This window comes from Prionailurus bengalensis, chromosome F2 (genome assembly GCF_016509475.1).
Source record: "Prionailurus bengalensis isolate Pbe53 chromosome F2, Fcat_Pben_1.1_paternal_pri, whole genome shotgun sequence".
Taxonomy (NCBI): domain Eukaryota; kingdom Metazoa; phylum Chordata; class Mammalia; order Carnivora; family Felidae; genus Prionailurus; species Prionailurus bengalensis.
Window position 1 is genome coordinate 41,246,435 of NC_057353.1, and position 15,462 is coordinate 41,261,896.

Here is a 15,462-nt window from a genome sequence, read left to right on the forward strand (position 1 = left end):
TGAAATAAAGTTTTCCAATTAAAAACAATCTACATATATTCATATACATACACAAATGTGTATGTATACCTGTGTATATGTGTACACACACACACACACACACACATATATATATATACACACACACACACACACACACACACACACACACAGAGAGACATATATTATCTGAGCATTCTAAACCCTGGTTTCCACATTCTAAGTGAAAAAAAATGTATGTGTCAAAAATAATTTGAGGAAAAAATGTTTAATACCTTTGCAAGTCTTCTACAATCAAATCCAACACAGTTCTCATAATCAGAAGTGCAGTTGGTGAGGCAAGATCACACAATTGAACACAAATACGCCGTAACATATGTTGAATGGGCTGGCAGGTTGTGCCAGAGAAAGAGCGAACTATTTCTTGGAGCAACTTTGCTTGAACATGAAGGTGCATGCTCCACAATTTTCGGGTGTTGAGTGCCACTGATATATCATGTGGCTCAATAACCTGTTAAAAAAGTATATTGTGTGTGTACGTAGATTTTCTTTAATATTTATTTATAGTCACAAAAATTGTTCAGGAAGAACTGTTACGAAAAGAACACATGCTTAAAACATTTTTCTATTATACAATTAAACATTTGCTTGAATTCAATTCATCTAGAAAATCTTATTGTTCTCAGGTTAGCAGTCAGTAGAACAGAGTCCATTGGTGAACCAACCTAGTTAATGGCAAATTCTAACACATGATAAAGGGGAAAAAAAAGGATTTAAAAATAACAAAAGTACAAGTATACATAACAGCATAATAAAATTCACATTAACAAAAATTTATTAAAATGTTGCCCCCCATATTTCTTTAATGACCAACTTGCTTCAGTTTTATCTCACCCTCATCCGGTTATTTTATGTCTTTTTTAGGGGAAGGGGATGAGGGTTGTGGGTTTGGTTTTTTTTTTTTTAACAAAATCACTGGCTTTTTTTAAAGTGTTACTGCAGTCATTTATAAGATGCATGTTATATGGAAGTGATACCTGAGTTGTTTGCATGGGCAATGGTAGAGGCAGCAGCTCTGAAAGTAGTATGAGTCCAGAAAAAAATCCTTCAGGAACCTTCAAGATTGAAGAAAGAACTTCTTTTAACATTAAAGACCAAGTATTATTGGCCAGTGTCTCTTCTGAGATTGTGAGTTTTTCATTAACTCCTTGTGTAAAAGTCAGTAAGATATCAATGATATCATTTTGAATTTTCTGTTCATCACTATCCAAACGACCTGAGAGAGGGATAGAGCACAGGAGCATGTGTAAAGTCACAAGTGCTGAAGGAACACGCATGTCCTTAAACTCAAAGGATCCACCTCTCAGGAGTTCCGTTAACATAGTTTTAAGAAGAGTGAGTGTGCAGCGAGCCATTGAAATAGTAGTAACTCTGTGAAGGGTAGTCCCCATGTTGACATGGAGCCTCCAGGGCTGAGTCAGAATACTGTTCAATTTTTGTAGAACCCGAATAAAGGTGTCCATTCCTTCAGCAGAAAAAAGCTGAATAACGGCAAGATTCCATTTCAGGTCTTTCTGTTGACCTTTATATAGGATAAGGGGGAAAAAAAACTAATTACTTAATATGTTAATCATCAGTTAAAATTTTTTAATATTTTATTTAATAAATGACATTTATACTAGGCCTTAAGAATAGTTTTTAATGTATAATAGCCATATTACCTTCAACAGGAGGTGGTGGACACGCGACATTACAGAGAACACGCAAGGCGGTGGTAAGGCCAACTCCTTCTGGGGTCATCAAATTATCGATATTCTTTAAAAATAAAAATGAACAGAAAGTTTAATTCTTGGTGCTTTGATACAAATCGAGAAAAAATTCCCAAGAAGGCATTAGTTAAAAATACATTTCATAGTAAGTACTTACACTTTAAGTATCTTAATTAAATGTAAAACATGAATAATGCTTATGAAGTTTATAAAGGTTATTTTATAAAATGAATAATTACAAAGTGCAAGTAGACTAAAAAGTGCTGATTAAAAACAAAGGTAACATACAAAACTGAATGAGACTCCTTGTATTAAGAATTTAAAATAGTTCTTTATCATATACTCTTTCTAAATACCCTCCCTCCCAAAAATGAAGCAATAACTGATTTTACAGAGCCTTGTGGGCACTAAACCTCTTTTAAAACTGAGGAAGCAACAAGGAAAGTTTTAGCACTATATAACATACACTTAAATATAGATACCTAGTTGTGATGGTCAGTTAGGACATGGTTAAAGGGAAAAGAAATACAGTTGCCTATGTCCTTAGCACCTGCCCATGCCATGTTTCCTGACAATAGTTATGTCTGTTTTTGTAGTTTCTACAGAGAAGCACAGATGGTTTGAAAATCCTCAGAAAAAATAACGTTTAAAAATGTTACTCTTTCAGCTTCTAAACCTCAGAGGAGGAACTTAAAAATCAGAAAATTCCTTTCCCTTATACATTTTTCACCTTACATCTTTTCCTCTGATTTCTTCCTTGCTGCCTTTCCATGATAATTCCACAAACTACATAAGGCAGCATGGAGCCACCAAGGGAAGTTTCAGTCTCAGATGAACTGCTTTTGGTATATCTTGGAATAAGAGTCATTCATTATTAAGTATAATTAACGAATAAGGATTTACAGAAAAGTCAAAATTCCTTTAATTATAGCACGTAATTTAAATTTCTAGAACTAAATTTCTTACTGGTTAAAATCTTGTACCCAAGTATCTGATGTTTACTGGATGTTTCCTTATATATTTTCCTGACCACACACAAGTACCCTGAATACATGACAACTTAAATTTACAGACCAAAAATGATCATATTTCTGCCAAATAAAAGACTGAATATAATGAGAAGCTTTAGACATCATACAAAGCATAGAGTGAGGAACACAGAAGAATATGATGGCACCAAAGGAGATTAAAGTACTCTTAGGAAAGATGGAGTAAAAGGAGAAGATAAGGGAGACAAGTCAGTAGAGAAAAATCTAAAGCAGAGAAACCCAGATTAGAAAGAAATACATGTATGTTATTTTAATAACACATTTCAACTCCAAGACCAAGATGTTTTACACACACACATACACAAAAATACACACAGTTTACCTGTTAAATGAAAGAGGAGATAATTCAAGGTTCATTCTTTTAGCTTAAACTTTTTATGCATTTATGACCACCTTTAGCCCTTCTTCCTATGTTACACTAACTTCTAAAACTGACAATACAACAATCTTAGTGAATTTTTAATTACTAATTACTTGAATTGTATATGAATTTTTCAAATGTACTATTATGAGTTTTATGATTTTCAACTTTCATGAATATTTTATTTATAGATGTGACCATCCCAAATTAACAAATTTATAACTAGTCCCCATTGTGATTATCTGGAATTGACTCTTGTCAATTTTTGCCTAAAAATTTTGAAGGAAGTTCTTTTTTCGCTAAAGTTTAACTTAAACAATTATATGTTAAATTACTTAACTTTAAAACACTGTTGTAAATATCATCAAAATGGCAGTGATATTATTCCAATTTGAGAAAAAAAATATGAAAGAATCTCGTAGTGGAAAGCAGTACAGTACACAGGGTTGTGTGCACGTGTATTCCCATATACACACGGTCACATACCCATCTACATATACGTACGAATCTGCACCCATAAAGTCTAGTAAATCAATCAAGTATACTTAACAATTACTGCATTATCTACATAAATGATTTAAAGTAACACTACTATACACTACCATACAGTTCCATAAAATCAAGGTACTTTTAGGTTTTACTTACCTGTTTAACGTATTCAATTAGGTTTGGGATGCAGTTAATTTCAAATCTAAGGTTTTTCAGAGGTTCAAGCCACTTGCCAAGTTCTTAAAAACAAAGAGGTCATTTATAATATAATATTTTAAAATAAAAGCCTTTATAACAAAGGAAGTAAAGGTATTCTTTTCCAAAGAACATTGTCAGATTCATACTGATTTCAATAATCTAAACTTCATACAGGGATGAGCTTATGTCTAATTTTTTAAAAAAAGTTTTAACATGAAATGTAAATGGACTACTACACTGGTTTAGAAGTAAGAAGTGACCATTCTTAGTTACTTGGTTTCTGAAAACTTAAGTGTTTACATGCTTAAACAGGACCATCAACTTACAACATTAAAAAGATTTATAAAAGACTTTTTATAAACTAACATAATAAAATAGTGTTTATTCACTTAATGCTACTGCTGCCTCCCACACCCCCCAAAAAGCATGCACAAAATATATTAATTTCTAACAGGATCAACCCTGTTGGGGGAGTGGTAGACATTTGCTGAGTGTCTTTTCTCTTAACATAAATTTTAAATTTTATCAATTTCCTTATTTGTCTTTATAAAATTAAAAATAATCACTATCATCCCAAAATAATAACACACTTTGCTTATAAACAATTATAAGTGAAATATACCATCTACCACAAATGAATTTAAAACTCTTCTAGAAAAAAATGAACAAACAAAAAAAGAAAAAACAGATCCATAAATATAGAGAAGAAACTGGTGGGTTGCCAGAGAGGATGGGGGTGGAAGGATGAGCAAAATGAGTGAAGTGGAGTGGGAGGTAAAGGCTTCCAGTTATGGTATGAATAAATCACAGGGATGAAATATACAGTGTAGGAAATATAGTCAGTGGTATTATAATAGCACTGTATGGTAACAGATGATAGATACACTTGCAGTGAGCATCGCATAACCTTATAGAGTTGTGGAATCACTATGCTGTACAATTGAAACTAATGTAACATTGTGTGTCAATTATACTTAAAAAAACTGAGTGGAATAATGTAAAAAAAAAAACCCTCTCCTAGAAGCTACGCTATAATACCTATACTTTATCACCAAAAATGTTTTAAGAAAAGCATTCTAATGTAAAAAGTGATATGCCAGTTCCAGACACTTTGTAGGAAAAACTAAAGGAAACTGAACAGTCATGTCTCTCCTTGGTTCTACATACTCCTCCATGAGGATTACAACCATGCACGTGAGTATTTTTCCTATGTGTTTTTAAATTAACTCTTTCATATATACAAAATATATTGTCCCAATGAAAAATATAAGGAATAATAAAACATATATGTGTACCCATCACCCAGAATAAGTAGTAAAGCATTAATAATACCTTTGAAGATGTTGTGTGACCTCCTTTTATATAGGCACACTACAGGGAAAAAACCTATTTCCTAGATGGGAAGCTGAATTTACTACCCAACTTTTACTGGTAGTACCACACATAAAATTTAAGATTAAAAAGAAAAAAGGCCACATGCTATTTATAGTATTTACTCAATGTTTTCAAATTTTCTATTTGGTAAGGTCAGAAAGCCAAAAATCAAAGCAAAATAGTAAAAAACTGTGATTAAATACCTTCGATTTTTCAGGACTGCCCATATAAGCTTTGCCATAAACTTCATTCAACATACATTTAAATATTTTAGAAAATAATGCTCGGGGTGCCTGGGTGGCTCAGTCGGTTAAGCATCTGACTCTTGATTTTGGCTCAGGTCATGATCTCGCTGTTTGTGGGTTTGAACCCTGCACTGGGCTCTGCACTGACAGTGCGGAGCCTGCTTGGGATTCTTTCTCTGCCCCACCCCTGCTCATGTTCTCTGTCTCTCAAAATAAATAAATAAACTTTAAAAAAATTATTAAAAAAAGAAAAGAATGTTCATATTCACTTTCACTGTTAAAGACAGCACAATGTGTTAATGACAAATAGATTTCTAAGTTGTAGAATCTAAGTAGAATCTAAGTTGCAGAATTTCTAAGTTGTTAGAATAGTGTTATACTTAGAAATATATATAGAAAAACACACACATATGCAAACTATACACAAAACTCAACTTTTGAATTCACCTTTAAGCTACTTCTTCCATTTTGATTAGTAACTTCAACCAACCACCAATTACCATGATTTTCCAGGAAAAGGTACTTGCAACAACTTCCTAAAAATTTTTTTAAGAACACCATATAAAACACTTTTGTATAGGGTACCTTGAGGCAATAACAGAGTATTACTATGTATATTATCAAAACATGATAAAGTACTAATTACAGATACTCAAAGACTTTTCCCTTCACATATCATAAATGCTTAAACAACTTCAAGTACCATACCTTGTAATTTAGCATTATTTTCATCTGCTTTACAAAGCTTCAAGAGAGATGCTGCATGCTGTTCTAGCATTTGGACATCACTGGAAGACTGAACCACCACCAAAATAAGTATGCATGCATAATTATAAGCTACTGACTTCTTAGACTTGGAATCACTGAAACAAAATAAGGTTTTAAAGTTTTTGGTATGAAAACAATTCTTCCAGGAACAATTTTAAACATTTTTTTTTTCTATTTGGTTTTAAAGAGACCAGGGAATTTTACAATGAAACATGACTAACTTCGTGAAGACATGAAATCAGATTTTAACATTCACCTCCAATTCACCTGAAAGCACTACTTAAAAGTATATAAACAAAGAACATGTATCACAATAGAAAGTGAAATTCTATTAAGAATAAGATTGGAAGAACAATGAAATATTAACAATAAAAGATCCAGAAGTCTACTTCAATGGTCTCCTTTAAAATGTTTGTCCACTCCAGATAAGTAGGAACAAGTGTGATGAATCAATCTACTGCCATCATCACTCAGTCTTCTACTGTAAAACTGTTGAGGTAGAGCTAGGCATGGAAGCCAATGGTGTTTGCCTTTCATAGCCCCCACCCCCCCAAAGACCTATCACTCAAGGAGTCATAGCAAGACCCTGTTGTGAGGCCAGCTACCTGGATGTCACTGCTCTGTATGACATGAGCCAGGAAGAGCATGTTTACCTCCTCAGACACTAAAATCCTCTGCCCTCCAGGGCAGCTCTTGAAAACTAGTATCATTCTAAAATCCCCCACATCCATTTAGTCAAAGTACGTCTGAAACGAGAGCACCACAGTGTTAAAGGTGAGGGAAAATTCAAGACAGCAAGATAGTCCTCATTACTCTGCAAGTATATATTTTGGTGCCTTAGGATTACTCTACACACAAATTAGCAAGGGTACTACAGTTGCAATCTTGTCAACACCAAGGGGAAACTGGAAGAAGCTGCAAAAAGATCCATTTCGTTGCTTTATAGCACATCTTATATTTTAGAGATTTCTGTCATACTAATCCTTAATTAACAAATTATGTATTATGTCAAAAAATAATTACAGTTTTTACTTTCAAATGCAACACCTACTTTTAAGAAACTAGCCCTTTACTTGACACAGTTTTCCCGAATAATAAAAAATTTAACAAGTAAAAAGAAAATTACCCTAAGGCTTCTTTGGAATAGTACTCCATTAGAGTAATAAGACTTTGGAGATTTTTCTCAAGACTGAAAACATGACCAACAGCTGATCTTCCCACAGGGTTAAAAGTAATCAAATAAAGATTGTGAAGGGTTCCCAAGAGATCTGAATGGTCAGTTTCTTCACTGGCTGTACAACGCTGAAAATGGCTGAAGAGCTCTGTAATACACTGCAATGTCTGTGTTGAGTCCTGTAGCCACAAGGCAAACGCATCATCAATGACACCATCAGACTGAAGACCCTCCTCTTCATCTTGATCATAAAGGTGACACAGAGCTCGGATCAACAAATTTGTTGCTTCATATTCCGACATAAAAAAAAGAAGACCCTTTTGTGACTGTGCAAGAAACTTTAAAACATCTTTTGTGGCTTGCAGCACACCAGGGTGGGCACTTGTTACCGGAATTGACAGAAGCAAGGTAACTAACTCCAAGAAGTGATGACTATGAAGATACCTGTAGAAAAATTAATTGATACATGTGAAGTCAGTGCAAAACATTCTTCATTTACTCAATATTCGTTAGATAGGAGAGAGGTAAAAAAGTTAATGGCCACAATCTTTACCCTCAGCAATATACTACTTTAAGAACATAATGCAAGCAGCAAGTCTTCTCTCCACTGGGTCAAATAAAAGTGAAATTGCGTGAGGCTTTTTTCTAGCTAACATTCAATGGACGTTCAACAAATAACTGTGGACAAGTTTTCTCTTTCCAGAATCAACCTTGACTTTAAATTCTGGGTCTTCTTTCCAGGCCACTTATCAAATATTTCTTTTTCACCATGGTCTTCCTCTACTCATGGTATATACCAGTGTATCTGAATTAAGTGTATCTAGGAAAAATATAGTACATGTACTACAAAAAATACGTAGTTTATTCAGATTTACTATAGGTAGTATATCTGAATTAGTACTTTCCACTAGAGTAAATAAATTAAAATTATCAATGTTTAGTATTTGAATAGTTAATACTATCATACAGCACTTTTATCAAATCTAAGAACCATTTTTTAGCATACATACTTTTAGTAGAAAAAAGCATGAACTTACTCAACACCCCAAAATAGACACAAGTGCTACTGCGTTGTCCTAAAAATACTGTGCTCCATGTATTTATCCATTTCCCTCCCTCCAACCCCTGGCAATCGCTGATCTGTTTACTGTCTCCACATAGTTTTGCCTTTTTCAGAATGTCATGTATTTGGAATCATACAGTATACAATTGCTTCCTCATATTACTCCTTTAACGCAGGCTTCTACTTCAGGATAACAAACACCCCCCAGTAACTTATTGACTACAAAAGCAAACAATCCTCAAGAAGATAAAATCCCAGAACCACTATACTCTAAGACCATCTTTTAACTACTTTGTGGAGTGTTCAGAAACCGTTAATACTGCAGGCCTCAGACTGCTTACTCTTAGAAACGCCTTCTTTGAGGCTGGTCCTTGGCTGGCATCTGGGAACCCGGATTTGAGGAGGGGGAGGGTTGCATCCCCCAATTGGTAAGAATGCCCACTTTGCCTAAAATGTTTACGTAAACAACATGGTTTACAGGGAACACCTGCTTTCTTTCTGGAAGGAAAGCATTACTTCAAACTAATCTCTCCAAAATGCAATTATTTCTCCTTTCAAAATTCATTGCCCCTCCTAATTTACCAGGTTCTATCAATAAAATCCCAGTTCTAGTAGGTACCCCCTAGCTAGAAACCTCAAAACACCTTTGGCTCCTTCTCACTTTCTCTTAGCTATTAGGTCCAGTCACCAAGTCCTAGTAACTGCTCTTTCAAAACCCTCTCGCTATTAGCACAATATTTGTCTTTCCATTCCCTGTAAGTGCTACTATATTTGGTAAGTACTTAAAGTACAATCTAGACTGGCTCATCTACTTCCTTAACTCCAATTTCTTTTCCATTGCAATATATCTTAACAACATAAGATCTTAGAATGCTATTTTGATCAGATCTACTACTCTGAAATAGTGAAGAGCTTCCCACATTCTAAAAAAAATCCAAATTCCTTAGCACAGCATTCAAGGCCCTATATTTCAAGTCTGATATCTAAATGTACCTTCTCCAGTTACAGAGGAGAAAACAATACTTAATAAGCCTTTAATTATTGGTTTCCCCTCAGTAACTAAGAGCATCACTCCCTTCCTTAAAGTCACTACCCTCAGGTATCCTCAGTGCATGACTTCACCTCCTATCTTATTAAAAATAAAGGGGTCAGTGTGAAGTGTCTTTGCTCTTTTACTGTCTCCATGTTATAAATGTATCTATATTTGTACACATAAGATTTCCTTTCTCCTGTTCAAAGCCAAACCTCTACACTTGTACTCTTGACCTCATCTCTTACCAGACCTTGCTCTAGCATTATCATCTTTTATTACCGTAAGAACTCAAACTAAGGCAAGATCTAATAGTTTCAGCGAAAAACAGGAATGGGTATGTACAGATTTTAGAATGGTTAAGATCTCATTTTCTGTTAATGCAGTATGCCCTAAATCAAATGAAAAATTAATCACCGAAATAAGGAATAACAATTAAAATGCCATTTTCTCGTTAGCTACAAAATTATTTACAAGCAAAACGCCAAAAAATAAATTATCAAAAATTAAAACAAAATTTAAAAATCTACTGTGGGTGCTGATCCTAATAATGTCAAACTCTATCAACAAAAAGAGTTAGATAGGGGCACCTGGCTGGTTCAATCTGTGAGCATTTAACCAGGTCTGTAAAATTAGGTTAGTAAAATGTAACTTTAACTTGCAACGTATTAAAATGATAAAGTACAAAGAGGTTCACACAGAAAACTTCTCTCCTTCCTGGGCCATCTTCTTGTACCACCTTCCCAGAAGCAACTCTACAGTTTCTCATTTATTCTTGCTCATAGACATGCTTATGTAAGCACTGTTGTTAACTATCACTATCTTTAACTTAAATTACTATTACTAGTTTAAGTACTAATAAAATGCAGCTCTCCCACAGTAGCATACTTCTCAGTTTCACCACTCTTTTGAAATAGAGTATTCTTACACAGATATGCACTGCCTACAGACAGATTTGAAAAACCGAAATCAATCACACAAAATTGCCTGTAGTGATTTGTGAAACGTATTTTCCCCAACTGAAAATGTCTTACCTAAAGAGAACAGGGTATGGGTCATCCCTTTCTGGAGGTCCAGTAATACGTGCCATCGTTGGGAAAGACTTAACAGGAGGCTGGATCATTGTATGAGGTGCAGTTTCCATTAAATGGAAAACTTCTTCCAGGAGGTTAATAAGCTTTTCTATTTCCCCTTCACTTATATTTGAGGATTCCAAAAGATCCATATCCATTGAAGCCTCTACCTCATTTTCATATTCTGGGTTTGTTCTCTCAAGTCCTGCATCTGTGTCATGATCAGGTTCACCGTGGTTAGGAACAGATGAAGTCTTCTCTGCTAAATGGTCACCAAGTCTTTTAATCTCTGACAAGATTTCATAGAAATGGCACTTCTGAAGAATAGCAGAACCAGCAGTGACAACTCTCACAGTCTGATCTAAAAGTATGAGCTCCAAAAGTTTTTGATAGCCACTTTTTTCATTCTGCCTACCTCTTAAAAATGCTTCCATTCCTTCTGTCATACTAATGACACTGTCCAAAGCTTTAAAAGCATTTAACTTAAGAGAAGATGAGACATGATCAGCAAACAGGAGCTCAAATAATCCATTGATTACTCCTGCTTGTAGCAGTCCCATGACTCCTTGAGCCCCACATTCTGCTAGTGAGGACACTAATTTGGTCCCAGCTTTGAGTTGTCGGACATTTAAGGCAATGGGTTGGCGAAGAGCTACTTGTAAATTTAAAGCTTGCATGGTCCAGTCTACCAACTGGTCAAGAGAGTCTTGTTTTGTGTTTTTCAACTGCAAATAACTTAATCCTTTTATTATTAAACTTGGAATTTCTTCTAAAGCTGTTACCCACTTTGCACCTCTATCTTCCCGATACAAATCTAACAGTTCAGTTAACTTCACTGAGGCTTCTACTGCCCCTGAATTTTCTTTATCTGGACCTTGATCCTTCATCCTACTGATTTCAATTTCAAAAGTAGTCTTGTATGGACAGCTGAAGTATAAGAGTGGTACAAGTTCCCTATCATATGGGTCATATGTCATAGGAGGAACTGAAGCTAAGTCTTCAGCAGTGTATTCAACATCAAAGTTTGGATACTTAAATGTTTCACGTTCCAAGTCAGCAATTCCATCTTCATCACTGGAAATTTGTTCATAACCATCATCCCCTGAAAATCAGTTTGAATATTTAAATATTACTGTTGTTTAATGCAAAAAAAATCTAGTTAATCAAAAAAATAATTTAGTACTATGGCAAAAATTAGAATGATTTCTTCAATAAAATTAAATTCTGCTCCAACATCTTATCAACAATTACCAACATTTTATAATTTCTAATAGAATAATTAATAAGAAACTTCATAAGCAAAGTCTTCTATCTGTTCAACTTTATAACTGACTCTTCTATGGATATCTTCTCTTCACAGAAATGTCTTGGGGTGCCTGGGTGGCTCAGTGGGTTAAGCGACAGACTCTTGGTTTTGGTTCAGGTCGTATCTCACAGTTCATGAGTTCAAGCCCCCCGCTGGGTTCCGCACTGACAAGTGCAGAGTCTGCTTGGGATTTTTGCTCTCTCCCTCTCTGCCCTTCTCCACCTTGTGCATGAATTCATGCTCTCTCTCTCTCTCTCTCTCAAATAAATAAAATTTTTAAAATGTCTTAAAGGAATAAAAAACACCTCTCTCAAGAAGGAAGAGGTTAACCTTGCCCTCTTTTAAAAAAAAATTTTTTTTTTTAATGTTTTTATTTATTTTTGAAGGAGAGAGAGAGACAGAGCATGAGCAGGAGAGGAGCAGAGAAAGAGAGAGAGAGGGAGACACAGAATTCGAAGCAAGCTCTAGGCTTTAAGCTGTCAGCACAGAGCCCGATGTGGGGCTCGAACTCACAAACTGTGAGATCATGACCTGAGCCGAAGCCGGATGCTCAACCAACTAAGCCACCCAGGCGCCCCAACCTTGCCCTCTTAAGAGTATTTTTAAGATGGGGGAAAAACTGACAGGCAAAGATTATTAAATTTAACTGTAACACCATAATCACAAAGCTAAACCAAATTTTTCAGTGAAAGCATTTTAAGTTCTTTTTTAACATTAATTTCATATTCCCCAATTTTTTTAAATTTAGATTTTAGTTAACATACAGTGCAATATTGGTTTCAGGAGAATTCAGTGATTCATACACTATCCAGTGCTCATCACAACAAGTGCCCTCCTTAGTACCCCCAACACCCACCTGGCCCATCTCCCACTCACCTCCCTCTGTCAACCCACGCTTTGTTCTCTTATCATTAAGAGTCTCTTATGCAGTGTGCCTGGGTGGCTCAGTTGGTTGAACAACCGACTTCAGCTCATGTCATGATGTCACAGTTCGTGGGTTCAAGCCCCCTATCAGGCTCACAGCTGACAGTACAGAGCCCATTTCAGATCCCCTCTCTCTGCCCCTCCCCCACCCATGTGCGTGCACGCATGCACTTTCTCTGTCAAAAATAAACTTGAAAAAAGAAAAAAGAGTCTCTTATGGTTTGTTTCCCTCTTTTCTTTCTCTTTTTTCCTCCCCTTCCCATTTATTCATCTGTTTTGTTTCTTAAATTCTACATATGAGTGAAATCATAAGGTATTTGTCTTTCTCTGATTGACTTATTTCCCTTAGCATGATACATTCTAGCTCCATCCATGTCGTTGTAAATGGCAAGATTTCAGTTTTTTTGTTTGTTTATTTTTGAGAAAGAGACAGAGCACGGGCAAATGAGGGGCAGAGAAAGGGAGATACAGAATCTGAAGCAGGCTCCAGGCTCTGAGCTGTCAACACAGATCCCAACTCGGGGCTCCAAATCAAGAACCACGAGATCATGACCTGAGCCAAAGTGGGACGCTCAACACACTGAGTCACCCAGGCGCCCCAAGATTTCATTCTTTTTGATGGTTGAGTATCATATTCCTGAATTTTTATTTCTCTTCATTTACCTGCCACACAGACCTGTATTTTTTAAATTTTTCAAAAAAGTTATTTATTCTTGACAGAGAGAGAGAGAGAGAGAGAGAGAGAGCGCACATGCACGTGTGTGCAGGGGAGGGGAAGAGAGAGAGAGAGAAAGAGAGAGAAAGAGAGAGAGAGAGAGAGAGAGAGAGAGAGAGAGAATCCCAAGCAAGCTCTGCACTGTCAGCACAGAGCCAGACTAAGCCACCCAGGCACCCCTCCTAGGTCTGTATTTTATTTTTATTTTTATTTTTTAATTTTTTTTTTTCAACGTTTATTTATTTTTGGGACAGAGAGAGACAGAGCATGAACGGGGGAGGGGCAGAGAGAGAGGGAGACACAGAATCAGAAACAGGCTCCAGGCTCTGAGCCATTAGCCCAGAGCCCGACGCGGGGCTCAAACTCACGGACCGCGAGATCGTGACCTGGCTGAAGTCAGACGCTTAACCGACTGCGCCACCCAGGCGCCCCTGTATTTTATTTTTAAAGAAAATTTATTCACTTAAAATGCTCAGTTGGACCAAAACAAAGCTTTCTTATCATTATACATGTGCAACTTTTTCCTGTATTTCAAATAAAACAAGGTTAGAGACAAAACTTGGTTTTACTTTTTAACACTGCTATTGCCTGGTTGTGGGAAAACTGAAATAATTGCCTACATAAGAAAAGGAAATGTTTCTAGAGTATTCTTCCAGCATCAGCCATCTGTAGACATCCTTTTGTTCAAAACAAGTTTGCTTTAGCCATATATACTCATCATTATTTGAAAAGATAAGGGCCTACAGAGGCCCGACTCTGGGATAAGCCAGATATCTTCTATTAAAAACCAAATTAACCAGCCTCTTTCTCTCACCTTCTCTACAAAAATGATTAAGAAAATAGCCTGCCTGAAATCTAACTACTATTTGCCAAATACAATAAACATAAAAAATATTATTTGCTAATCTGGGAATGGGGGAAGATACAAAAGTATCACTCAATAACCTAATTATTTATATTCTGTAAAAGGGCACCTGTGATACCAAAATGACCCTCATTCTCATGGAGAATAATCCTCACCCTATTTTAGAAAAAAACAAGGCAGTTTATGTTATTTTACATAAATGCTTTAACATTACATGCCGTTTCTTAGACACCTTAAGAGTCAATTAGCTTGAGTCGCTCTCACTTTTTGCTTTCAAAGGAAAAATAAAGCCTAATGAAAGGACTACATCATGCTGTCATACATCCCTGTATAGTTGAGAATTTTTTCCCCCTGGATTTCTAAAAATGTAGCATTTGCTAAAGTATCTAGGTGGCAGGCATCTTTAGGAATTCCACCCAGCTTACACCATTCCTTTCTGAAAACAGCCCACCAAATCTCTACTCATGTATTTCCTACATGATCTTGCTTCCTGGCCAAAGCTGATGGTACCAAGGGGCAAATGATATTGGAGCAAGCCAAACAATCTCCCAGAAAAATGCAAACAAGACTGAGATAGCACAGGTAGTGTAGGCTGGTTGGTTAAAAAGAGATTAAACCTGGGGTGCCTGGGTGGCTCAGTCAGTTAAGTGCCAACTCTTTTTTTCTTTTTTTTAGTGTTTATTTATTTTTGAGAGATAGACAGAGCGTGAACAGGGAAGGGGCAGAGAGACAGGGAGACACAGAATCTGAAGCAGGCTCCAGACTCTGAGCTGTCAGCACAGAGCCCAACACGAGGCTCGAACTCACAAACCATGAGATCGTGACCTGAGCCAAAGTCGGACACTTTACCGACTGAGCCACCCAGGTGCCACAAGCACCCGACTCTTGATTTCAGCACAGTTCTGGGTTTCAGCCCTGTGTCAGGCTCTGCACTAGCAGTATAGAGCCTGCTTGGGATTCTCTCTCTCCCCTCTCTCTCTGCCCCTCCCCTGCTCTCTCTCTCTCTCTCAAAATAAATAAACTTAAAAACAAAAAAAGGAGATTAAACCTGTGGGGTGAGCAGAGAAACAACAGTTGGCT

General features: G+C 36.2%; 1 protein-coding gene across 4 annotated transcripts in view; it reads right to left on the reverse strand.

Moving 5' to 3' along the window:
* Positions 1 to 15,462, reverse strand: part of VIRMA (vir like m6A methyltransferase associated) — a 59,252-nt gene that overhangs the window by 23,532 nt on the left and 20,258 nt on the right. For all 4 annotated transcript variants that reach the window (XM_043601390.1, XM_043601389.1, XM_043601392.1 and 1 more), the window contains exons 8-14: positions 10,534 to 11,674; positions 7,359 to 7,850; positions 6,173 to 6,327; positions 3,804 to 3,886; positions 1,701 to 1,794; positions 1,017 to 1,561; positions 255 to 490 (exon numbers count right to left, since the gene is read on the reverse strand). In XM_043601390.1, the coding sequence (XP_043457325.1) occupies positions 255 to 490; positions 1,017 to 1,561; positions 1,701 to 1,794; positions 3,804 to 3,886; positions 6,173 to 6,327; positions 7,359 to 7,850; positions 10,534 to 11,674 (2,746 nt within the window). The remainder of the gene's footprint in view (positions 1 to 254; positions 491 to 1,016; positions 1,562 to 1,700; positions 1,795 to 3,803; positions 3,887 to 6,172; positions 6,328 to 7,358; positions 7,851 to 10,533; positions 11,675 to 15,462) is intronic.